The sequence below is a fragment of the Athene cunicularia genome (genome assembly GCF_003259725.1).
Source record: "Athene cunicularia isolate RWA chromosome 10 unlocalized genomic scaffold, athCun1 chr10_part1, whole genome shotgun sequence".
Lineage (NCBI taxonomy): Eukaryota > Metazoa > Chordata > Aves > Strigiformes > Strigidae > Athene > Athene cunicularia.
In genome coordinates, this window is record NW_020799112.1 from 7,479,861 (window position 1) to 7,491,935 (window position 12,075).

General features: G+C 48.1%; 1 protein-coding gene across 4 annotated transcripts in view; it reads right to left on the reverse strand.

The window, feature by feature from the left end:
- The window catches only part of PPIP5K1 (diphosphoinositol pentakisphosphate kinase 1), a 48,397-nt gene that overhangs the window by 9,447 nt on the left and 26,875 nt on the right, over positions 1–12,075 (reverse strand). For 2 of the 4 annotated variants that reach the window (XM_026855642.1, XM_026855640.1), the window contains exons 27-28: positions 7,069–7,191; positions 3,159–3,221 (exon numbers count right to left, since the gene is read on the reverse strand). The exons of 1 other annotated variant lie outside the window; for it this stretch is intronic. In XM_026855642.1, the coding sequence (XP_026711443.1) occupies positions 3,159–3,221; positions 7,069–7,191 (186 nt within the window). The remainder of the gene's footprint in view (positions 1–3,158; positions 3,222–7,068; positions 7,192–12,075) is intronic. One more of the 4 variants, XM_026855643.1, reaches the window with a different exon arrangement.

A 12,075-nucleotide genomic window follows, 5' to 3' on the forward strand; every position in this document is an offset into this window, starting at 1 on the left:
TCTCCCCTACTCTTCCTACTCACTTGGGTTCCTCCATTAATAAGGGGACACCTCACAGCACCCACCGAGACCTGCATAGGGGTGTTGTGTCAGCAGGACATCACGCTGGTGGAGCTCAGCATCCAGCCTGAAGGAAGTTTAAGGGCTTACCCTGGCTAAAGGAAGGAGGCAACAAATGATTGCCAGAGATGGAAAGAGCGCAGTTACAGCCACACGAAGAGCACCGGTTCCGTGTGGAAAAGCGATTGCCTTAAGGCTCCAAAACTGCCGGGTGCAACAGCCCACACAGCTTGCTGCAGCAGCAGCCCAGAGATTTAAGGGATGCGGTGAGGGAAATGCTTTCCTTTTCTAGAAGCAAAGCATACTTTGCATTCTCAAGCAGACAGTGGTCCCTGCTCAGCCCCAAGAGCATGGGACCAAGGCAGCTGCAGCGTGCAGTACCGTAAAGACACTCCAAGTCATCCTGCCCTGAGATCAGCCAGCTCCTGAAGAGGCGCAGGTGGTAGGAGCACTGCTGGAGGTGATGGGCTAGAGCGGCATCCAGGGAGATGTTCCGGCTTGTGGCATAGTCAGAGGAAAAACGGCGCAGCAACTGGGCAACGTGGTGGTGCTCAAACGCATCTGGAGGAAAGGGGCCACAGAGAGTGAGAGGAGAGGGGCAAGTGCAGCTGGGGCAGAGAAATGGCAGAGATGCAGGGATGGAGCAGCCAGCACCAGGGCCGCGGGCTAGGAAAGGCCCACAGCACGCACTGAAGCCCAACCCCCTGCAGCAAGCAGCTCAGGAACACCCTTAGATCTACATGCCCCCAGCCCCACTGCAGCTGGCCAAGCCTCCCGCCCAGCCCAGCCTTTGCCAAACTCTGCAGCTGCAGCACAGGGGCAGACCCCGAGCAGCAACGTTTCATCTTTGCAAGTCAAAGTCTGACAAGCGAATAAATTTTAGGACACGTTCCAAGACCAATACAGCTCAGGTTTGGCTAGGTAAGAAGGTCAGGCCCACACTCACCCTCCCCCAGCTGAGACAAGAAACCCAGACCGCCAGAAGAGCTTTCAAGTCCTGCGACCACACGCAGCCAGCCACCTCAGCACATGGAAGAGAGCAAACGGCCCAGCATCAAACCCTGGAGGCTGTGACAGAGACACCGGGGACAGCAGGGTTTGACCAAGAGCATAGTGCGGAAGAACAGAGCGGGCACAGAAGCACTGACCTTCCCTCTCTAGACTCAGAACAGCCCTGTGGAATCATCTGTGATATCCCTGCGTGACAGACAAGATACCAGCATGCAGGCACATCTTCTCCTCCACGTACATAGCTTCAGGACTCATGTCACACTTCCAAGACTCACGAGACCAGGGCATGAACCATCTGTCCTGATGCTGAGCTTGGCCACTGCTCTGGTTCACCCATCCCATTTCACCCCACAGAGGCAGCTCTTCAGAAACAAAATCCAGATTCAGAGCCATGAATAGCTTTGGCATCCTGAAGCGAGTGATTCAGGTGACTAAATGTCCTTCCTGCTAAAACCAGTGCCAAGCCTAGACCAAATATGCCTGACTTCAAGCGCACACCGGCTGGACCTCCGCCTTTGTTTTCTTGATTAAGGAGCACTTGCCATTCGATATATTCACTGGGTTCTTGGGAAAAACCTGATGCCCAGTTTCACTTCACTGCATTTAGGGTGGGGGCAGTTGCTTTACAGTGTGGCTTAGGAAACTCTGGTGCTTGGTTCAAGTTTTGCTGGCAAGATAGAACAACACATCCTGCTGACATACACCACGTGAGCTCAGATGGCATCCAGACATACAAACAAATGAGCAGTTGGCCGCTCCGGGAAAAACAAAACCAAGCTAACACAGAAAATAGGTTCCCTGCAGTTATTTGAAAGGATAAAGCCACATTTAGCTGCCCCTTCCCCTTTCATATTTCCCAAAACTTTGGTCTTCATAACAGTCTTCTGAACTTCTTTTATCTTCCAGATCATGCAGAGCAGAATATCTTCATATTTACTAAGCAGCGAGATTGCAGAAGCAGCCTTCATCACATAAGACAGAAATGCTTAACCTGTTATCTGCAACAAAGCAGTGACCTGCTTGGTTCCAGCTTGTCTCAACAGCAGGAGCCACGAGGTATGAGTCGTGCTGTGAAACAACCCTTTTCAAGTTTCTGTACAAGACTTGGATAATAAACACTAGTTCAAGGCATCCGCTAAGACAGAGCTCGCAGTCTTTGACCTCAGAAGACTCACAGTCCAGGTGCTGGGTTAGTAGCGACACAAAGCAGATAGTGAGTCAACAGCAGCACCATCGGATGTCCTTTACCCAGCCACAAGCATGGGCAGGAGCAGAGCAGGTTACGTCACCGTGGTGGTGCTGGTTCCCTCCTGCCTCAGGAGGGTGCAGGCCCAGGCCAGCACCATCCACCGACAGCAGACGAGCGAGAGCTCTGGAGAGACAGCACTCCCAGGACAATGTTGGCAGGAAAGGAGAGCCTGCTCCCCCACACCACCGTGCTTGGAGTAACCAAGAGACACCCCAACAGAGACACCTGCAAACAGGGGGCTGTGAGGTCACCAGTGCTCCCAAGGACTGTGCTGAGGAACACCACGTGCAGAAGGAATGCTGGAGCACCTCCTCCTCTCCCACCACAGCCTGCGCTCTTCCAGGTGACACAGGGGCAGCCTGGGGCTATCCTTGCTTTGGTCCTGCAAATCTGCGTTGTAGAAACTGAGGACCTAAGCTGCAGATGTTCTTGGGATATGGAGTGGATATTCCCCTCCCGCCCCCCACCCCACCCCAGTACAACAGTACTGTCCCCCTGGCCCCCACCCCCCCAAAAGGGAGTGTGAAAGAAGGCCTGAATGTCAGCAGTGGAGTTAAAGGCTGCTTTAGGAGTCCATCCACAGAGCCAGTGCTCTCATTGTTCACCTGGGACACAAATGCCTCTGGGACAGCAGAGGAACCACTGAGCAGTAACAGAGGATGAATGAACATGTCAGTCACAATGAGACAATGGGGGAAGGTGAAGCATGTTTGGACACCAGATACACAGACACAAAAAAACCACAAGAAGGCTGAGAGGAGAATATGTGCAGAGAGAACTGAATGTGAACATGGGGTTAGAAGTGTGAGGGAACGTCAAATCAAGGAAGCAAACGTACCATTAGTCGGATGCTTTGCAAACGACACAGAAAATCGTTTTACGGCTGGCATAGACAAGAGCTCTGAGGAAATAAAAACAGATCATCTCAGTTAACAGCCTGCTTCTAAGGATTCCCCGATCTTCTTATGCTTGCAACTACCCTTTCAGGTTCACCTTCTCTGGACCCCCATAACATGCTCCCGTTGGCACTGCTGTAGCACCCCGGGCGTGCTCTGCCTGTGGGTCTGGCTGAAACTCCTGGCTCCCTCGGGCTCTGCCAGCTCCCGCTTCCCTCACGCTGCCCTGCCAGGGTCTCCCCTGACACTACCAAGGCCTCAGCCACGCTTTCTCAGTCACAGACAGCATCTCACATCTCCCCACCACACTTCCAATCATCCTGAGAGCAACCCAGGCTCAGTCCAGTGCGAGATGCGGCCAGGCCATGCTCACAGCCACAGCAGCACGCAGCAGCACCACAGGAGGACAGTGCTGAGGGTTCACCTCCGCCCCAGGAAAGGGACCACCCTTCTGCAGAGGAACTGAAGAGCTCTGGCATAGCTGAGTGCAGCTCAAAACATCCTCTTAGTGCAAGCTGAACAGAACTATTTATGAGTTTAAACATAAATCAACTAATTAGGGAACAAACAGAAGACCCATGAAGACATGCCTCTACAGTTCTGGTGCTCAAAGCATTGTGAGTGCAGGAGGCTTTGGGATACACCTGCAGGAGTGGTCCTCGGGCTTCTCCTGGCCATGTCCCAGGACAGGCCAAGCTCTCCCACAGAAATCACACCCCGGAAAGACAGTGCAAGGACAGATTCTATCCATCTAATGGGGTGCAAACAGATGAGCTTTAAAAGACACAGATTAAAAAAAAAAAAAAAAAAAAAAAGAAAAGGCTGAAAACTTCAGTTTATTCCCATTCTGGAAATTCCTCAGCTATCATGGGAAAGAATGGCCTAGATCAGACCATCCGTATGTAGGATTTGATGTGAGACCCCAGCCAATCATACCCTTTGCTGCTATTTAGGAACTTTAAGAAAAAAAAATAGAAAATGCTTTTATTTCTTTTTTACATTTCATGTGTCTGTTCTACCTAGGCAATAGGGTCTGCACCCCCATCCCTCTCCAAGGTTAGGAGACACACATATCAATTCCTGCTCCACGCTCCCATTGGGCTGCTCTAGCTACATCCATCGACTTGGCCAAATTATATATTTAAACCAACTCTCAAACTTGCTGCGATTTCCTTCACCAGCATAACAGCCCTAAAATTTATTTTTCTTTCTCCAGGTTCAACAAATAGAGCACAACAATCTTCCCTACACATGCAATCCCTCAGAAGTCTCCAAGTTCTGGAGCTGCAGTCACCCCACCCCACACCTCCCCCTTGCCTTTACAGCACCTGAATTTAAACAGCACGGCAACTTTGTTTACTGGATCCCTGGCCGCTGGCAAGCCAACTTCAAACCACAACCACCAGCAGACCTTCCCTCAACCTGAGGCTGGGACACAATGTTCCATTGAAGCGTTCCTTAGCCCTGTTTCAGCCTCAAACAAAAAAGACTTCAGAAATATGGGCCATTTTAACTTCACTTGAGCAAGTCTTTGATGAAGTGCCATAAGCCATGCACCACACCTTGAAGCATCACAGCCATGAAAAAAAGAGTTCATGCAAATACATGCTCCAGAATCTGAAGATTTTTAAACATCATGAACCTGATGACTGTGAAAAAGGCCTTGATACAAACATACTCCAAGAGTCTGCTGTAGCTGCTGTGTCACTTACTGCATTTAGCTCCAGGGATGTTTGGTTTAAATGCCATTGTTCAGCATTTCACTGGTGCTCACTTCAGCAGGAACATGCAGATCAAGGGCTTATTTCACATTCCAAACCACCTCCCCCAGAAGCTAAACACCCTTCTGCCTCCTACTTGTTTTCCCAAGCCCCCCACTTCTTCCTCACAATTGCTCTTATTGCAGCAAGGCGCTGGTAGCACAGGGTGCCATAGCACACCAAGGAACACGAGAAAAGAAGTGCAACATCAAGATGAGTAATTCTGGGCCGTGTTAGTCACACACTAGGTTAAATCTGCCTTTTAAGTACTTGAGGGTACAACTGCATCTCAGCATGCAGAAACCTGGTCACTGAATTTAGGCTAAAGAAGCAGGACTCTGCTCTGGACCCTGAACACGAGCAGCCAGCCGCAGGCATGCTCCAGCTGCACAGCCTGCGGAGACAGGGCTGCACAGCACCGACACTGAGCAGAATCTGTTCCATCCCCAGCTGGGTACAGAGCAAGCAGTCTTTGATGCTTCTCCCTGAGAATCAGCGCTGCCTTGAATTCACGCTGCTTGCAGAGTTATGGGAGAAAAGCAGCCAGAGCCTTGCTGGCCTTTTCAGCGGCTCTCCTGGTATTCACACCCCCGTCTTGTGCCAAACACCATGAGCTTATTCTGAGACCTGAGTGGCCAGCACTTGCCCAGACCAGTACAGCAGGGTCTAAAATCCTCCCAGTTCATGCCCCCCTGCCCCGTCTCTATCTCTCAGCCTGTTGTGTGCCAGGGACCTCCCTGAAGAGGTGAGAAGCAACAGTTTTCTCTTACATGCAGAAAGCTGATACACCTAACGGTCTCAATACAACAGCATTCGTGGGGCTCCAACAGGTCTGAAAACTGGATAGCATCTTTCCACCCTGATTTGCTAGGCCATCTTCATTGCCTCAAAACTGAACAAAAATCCAAATAAACCAACCTTCTGTTTTCCCCAAAGGCCCCAAATTACTGCTCTAATCATCTCCCCACCTTGTACTCCACCAGGGCTGGTATTCGTTATGACCCTGCCAAGAAAGGCACTCAGGCTCTGTAAAGTACTGATTAAAATGCCACTTGAGAACAAACACAAAAAGGAAAAAGAGAGAACAGATATAATCTTACATCCATTCAGATGCTGGGAAGCCCGAGTTGTGCAACATTAGGTGGATTTCCAACTAGGGCACAGCACGCTGTGCAGATCTACCCTATCTCAGCTCAGCAGTTCATCAGCACTGACAGAGCCTGAGCGCCTTTCTTACCAGGATCACAACACAGACTCGCACTGTGCACTACACACCTCCAGCTCCTCCAGGATATCTCAGTCTTCCCTGTGCTCAAATTCCCTTGAAAGTAGCAGCACACTCTCTGTTCCTCAAGGGGTAACACACCAGTACCTGCAGGTCAACCTGCAGCCAGTAACACCCCCCCACCCATGTGCAGTGGGCAACATTTATACTAATGACCCAAATACATTTTACCAGATGGTCTTGCTGAACTTTAAAGGCAGTTTCCACAGACCTGTACAATAACTAGAATGCCCAGTCCTTCTGCAGTATTCCATCTAAGTATCCCACTTACCTCAAGCATTCCAGGCATATTACACTTGCTTTCTGACATCTACCTTGGATGTTTCTGTGTGCCTAGCCTTGCTCTAGTACCCTTTTATCCACCCCCAAGCTCGTCATTCTGCCTTTGGGATGGCTCCATCTGCCGTAGGGTGAGGATTACTGTCTCCACAAAAGCTTTGTTTATCATCAGCAAGATCATCAAAGTAAACAAGATGACGTGATGTGCTGGATTTCCATACCAGGACAAGCCTATTAAATATCTAAACCAATAAATCCTCCTCTATAACAGCAAGTAGTATTAAAATGGCAGACCAGACCCCAGGAATATCACACATGAGCGTGAAACTCCTTGTACAATGTCAGCTCCTGTCTTGTCCTAGCAAGGATCACGATTTGTTGTGGTATGATAAAATGCATTACTGCAGATGCGGTGAAAATACACATTCACCTGTCATTCCTCTTAGCAGTCTCAGTCTGTGCCTCAGCAGCATCCTGAGACACCAAAGTCCACAAATTAAGCACCTGCTGCACGAGGAACACACATACCGTCTTTGTATGTCAGGCTGCTGGCAAACTTTTTGCCATGGCTGCGTGCGTAGTCCTGGAGATTGGGGGCACTGGAGGAGCCTCCCAGCACAGTGGTGCTAAACAGGCCGGTGCATTGTGACCCTGGAAAGGCATGGAAGGTGTTAGTATTATATCTCCACTGCATGCAACTACAGAAAAGCAGGGTTAGTCAAAGAATGAGGAATGAACTGGCCACTTCGCAGGCAATCTCAGGAAAAAAAAATTATGCTGGGGAGCACAGGGAGGCAGTATTCCCCATTCCAAATTCAGTAGTGTCAAATGCACAACAGGCAGCCCAAAACTCCGCACGAGGAAAATTCCTAACTCTGTCCAGGGATCTATTTCCATTTGGCCTTCTTGCCCTGACCTAGGAGAAACACCTTGACACGCTCCAGTCAGCAAACCTACATACTCATGTCAGGAAAGGCAGGATGTCAGATCACTGAACACGTCACAGGGCTTCATTTCTCTGCTCTTCTGCCCTTTCTCTTTGGAAAGCTCCTTTTTCTGTAGGACACTGAGAAGAAAGGACTACCTGATCTGTTGATCAGCAAATGCAGATGAATCACTCTGTCGAGCAGGAAGGAAAGCCATGGGCCCAGAGAGCTTTCTTTCACAAGCTGCTGCGCAGGTGATATTTCACGTCCGCTTGGTCATGTCCTGCTATCCAGAGCAGGTCCGATCGTTCCACGAACTGCCCTTGCAAAGCACCAGATGCACACACAGCATGGAACTTTGCTCACCCTACAGCAGGGGACACAGCATGCGGGATGGGCTCATGCACAGGAGGACAACCTAATAGCGTTTGCTTCTCCAAGGAACACTGATCTGTAGAGTGACTTGACTTTTTGTGATATTTAGGGAACATCAGGCATTTGAAACAGGATTCTTTCAACTGAGGAAAGCAATTGTGAGTTAGACAAAACCTTATTATGGGTCAGAAAGCCACTGATAGGCTATAAATTCTCTGCTAAACTATCTTGATGCTGCATTCTGTACTGAGAGTACCAACTGCTAAGAACAAGTTACTCCCATAGACAAAAGGTTTCCAGAAACAAGCAGGTTGATCTTGCTCCTCCTTGTCTGCCAAGGCAAAAAAACTGACAAACTGTCTATTACTATTAACTGGAACAGTGCAGCTATTACTACTGTTAAAAAGATCATGCCTATATTGCAAGCAGCTCTCAATTCTAAAATACAGCATCATAGCATGCTTTAAGTTAGGAGGAAGCTCTGGAAGCTTCTTTCCCAATGCCGCAGCAGGACCAACTTGGATCAGCTTGCTACGGGTTGTCCAGTCAAGTTCTCGATACCTTCAAGAAAAAGGAGGTTCCACAACCTCTCTGCACCCCTGTTCCAGTATCTGGCATATTATGGTAAAAAACTTGTTCCTCCGAGCTAATTGGGATTTCCCATGCTGCTGGTTCTTGTCCTATCACCACGTGCCTTGGAGGACAGTCTGTCATCTCCGTAACCTCCCGATTTAGGTGGTTGAACAGCATTAAGGTCTCTGCTCCCCACAGTTTCTTATCTGAACAAGCCTGCTCTCTCAGCTTCTCCTCCAAGGTCATGTGCCCCAGCCCCCATCTGTCACCTCCACTGACCCTTCACAGGCTGATACCCACTCCACCTGCACCCTTCCTTCGCCAGGGAGCCCAGGACAGGACAGCAGCACCTCAGGGGAGTCTCGCAGAGGGGAATAGAGGCGAAGAACCAAATCCCTCATTTGTACTTCTGCCAATCCAGCAGAGCATGCCGTTGGCCCTCCTTAGTGTAAGAACACACTGCTGCCTCGTGTCCACTCATTGCTCTTCAGAACCCCAGCTCTTTCTCTGCAAAGCTCCTTTTTAGCCAGAGCTTTGGCAAAAACACGGATTCCGAGTTTTGAGCTATTCACGTGTAAGCTCAGTCTAAGCTGACAATATCTGCTTCTGAGAACAGTGAGGGGTGACCGAAAGTGTTCTCGTGTGCACTGAGCTGCAGCTGTTCCACCCCTGGGACACTGCTGGTGGCTTTCCACAGGACAGACCAGTACACGTGTCCTTGGACAAACCAGCAAAGAACTCTTGCCTGCAGGGTGACTGATACACAAGTCTTAGAAAATTTCCTCTTAATGACTTAAACTGAAGCTCAGTGCTGGCTCAGCATGAATTGGAATCTGTCAGAATGAAAACAAAATTTTGTCAAGCAGCAGCCAGGATGATGCTCCTAATCGTCCTTCCATGGCTTAAAAACAAACAAACAAACAAACAACAACAACAAAAAAAACAGACTCATTTACTGGCAGATAAAAATGGAACAGATTTTTGTGACTTTCTATCTTGAGCAACCTCATGCTACTGATCAGTATGCTAAGGATACCCAGCATTTCTGCCATCCTACAGTACAGACGCATTTTGTTAACACCCAGAAGAGAATTTACAAAGACAACTATACAGACAACAGCAATTGTCTACAGTGAGCTCTAGGAGACCACAGTAGCCAAAACACACCCACACACCCACACACACACACCCACCCCTGCATCCTAAAGAACACAGTGGTGTACTAGACATTTGGATTTAAGATCTCGCAACATGTACTATAAATTACTGTATGTGATGGATATTTTTTGTGTATTTAATTTTCAGATGCACATTGAATGTTTTAGATGTTTAAAAAAAATGGACATCCCCTATTTCCCTATGGGAGGCTCAGCACAAAGCTTCATGCCCCTGGCAATACACTACCTTTATTGCTCAAACAGCAAAGAGTGATTTTAACCCATTCTGAAGTGTTCTTGCAAGCAAAGAAAGGCACTGACACTTCCCTAGGTTTCTCGAGCTAGCAGCATACCCACTATTGCAGACAATCCTTGGTAACACACTTGCTCCTGCCCAGAAAAATGCGGCATACTCCAAAGCACCACTTTGCATAGACAAAGCAAGCTGCAGCCTGCCCCTTCTGCAAACAGGCGTTTCAAAGTGTTTTTCAAATTACAGTAAAGACACAATTATGGCAGCAGGGTTATTATAGGAGCCGTATCCTGCTCCCCATTCCTGCATGCCTGAACACACGAGGTTATACCTGAACAGACATTCTCCCAGAGATAACCATAGCCAGCTGCTGACAAGGTCAGGCAACAGGAGGTAGGCTCAGCTCCAGAAAAGCTCAGAAACAGCAGGTAGTATCTGAATGAACCCCCTCATAGCACAGCTGCTGAGACAAGTATTAAAGCCAAAGTCCAAGGTCCTATGAGTTTTATATTATTTCTCACACACATTTCAGATCCCAAAAGGGGAAAAAAATAGGTTTCTACAAAACAAGCAGGAAAGGAATCGGGAAGATTCCTTGAAGAGCTTGACTTTAACAGGTAAAGAGGCATCATTCTTCTTAACAGTTCTTAGGTTGGGACAAATTCATTAAAAGACACAGACATCCTCATAACCAGGGACTGTGCAAGCTGGTGTTGCACCACAGGTCTCTCCTGCTCAGCCCTTCTGTGCCTGCAGCTGCGAGACTCCCCAGAGAAGAGTGACAGTTGGACTGAGTACCTAGTGAGAGGTCTGCTCGCAACTCCTACTCAAAGTTTTGTCTCCGCAGAACTTCACCATCGTGAGAGTGACCAGCACAGGTTTCCCAGCAAGGCAAGTCAAGCAGGAACCTGAAATTAAACCTGTCGGGATCACATTTCAAATTTTGTCATCAAGGAAAAGTAGTGCCATACCAGGGTCCAGTATAGCAGTATTCTTCTCTACTGCCAAAACAGACATTCCTCAGAAACCTGGAAAAGGCTGCAGTAAATAGGCTGCAATATCTGCTTCTAAGCACATGCCTTCTGGTACTCAGACATCCAAACAGTAAAGGCAGTTTGCATGTAGCATCTCCAAGCAGATGCAGCGAGTCCCATCTTGGAAATTCTCATATTGATTCACACAGATTCACTGAATAACCACAGGTTTCTTCGGGCCTAAGCACAGCAGTCTGTTACAGCTTACTTAACCTTGCAGGTGGTCTGCAAAAGGCAGAAGTACATAGGTGCACCACACAAAATAGCACACACAAAACCCACTAGGGCCAAGGCTATTGTGTCTTTATGAAAATAACATGCATCAGCCATTCCTTCTTAGTTTTTTCAACTGGCTGGGAGCATAGCTGCCAGACTCCAGGGATACTTCCTAACCACTCTGAAGAAAATTCCCTTTGCTTGATAAGGATTAGCTGCCAAAGGAGCAGCTCATTCAAAAGTGACAGGCCTTTCAGAAATCTCTTGGCTGTGGGATGTCCACATAACAGAGTAAAGAACTAATGAGTCAGAACTGCTGCAAGTCTACAGCCATGCTGTAATGCAAAAATTGTTTTAAAGAAAGTGGGCATAACTTGGACATTTCCACTTCCTGGTGGTTATTAGTCATCTGCAAGTTCTAGGTTTCACAGCTATCTTTGAGCCTCATGACAGCAAAGACAGCTTTTCAGTTTACCAATAGATCTTGCTCAACTATTAAGACATAGTTTAGGTTAGGATGACATGGAATGGTACTCTCAAGGACAGGTAGAGAACATCAAGTGCCCCAAAATACTCTTCTGCTGGCTACCATGCAAAGAATGGTTAACCAGGGACCCCAAGTTCAATTAGAGAGCTGCCAAACATCATTGCAGACAACAAATCTGTTCCATACAAGAGTCCTTTATGAAGCAAAAGGTAGAAATAGAATAGTCTTACACAAAGAGCAGTTTTGCATGTAAACTGTTGTTCTGCAGAACAGAAAGCATGCTGGTTCTCACATAAAATCATCACTTCCCACTAAGTTCAGAAATGGTATAACAAATGATAGCAACATGGAACCAGAAGGCCAACCTGCAAGTACACAGCCTGCTCTGTGGCTCCCATGCTATAAAGGATGAAAAGTGCATCTTCTGTTGCTAGAAGCTGAAGGAGAAGATCATACACAAATGGAAATACAGTGAGATAGTCTCTACAGTGGTCTAAACAGTAACACTGAACGA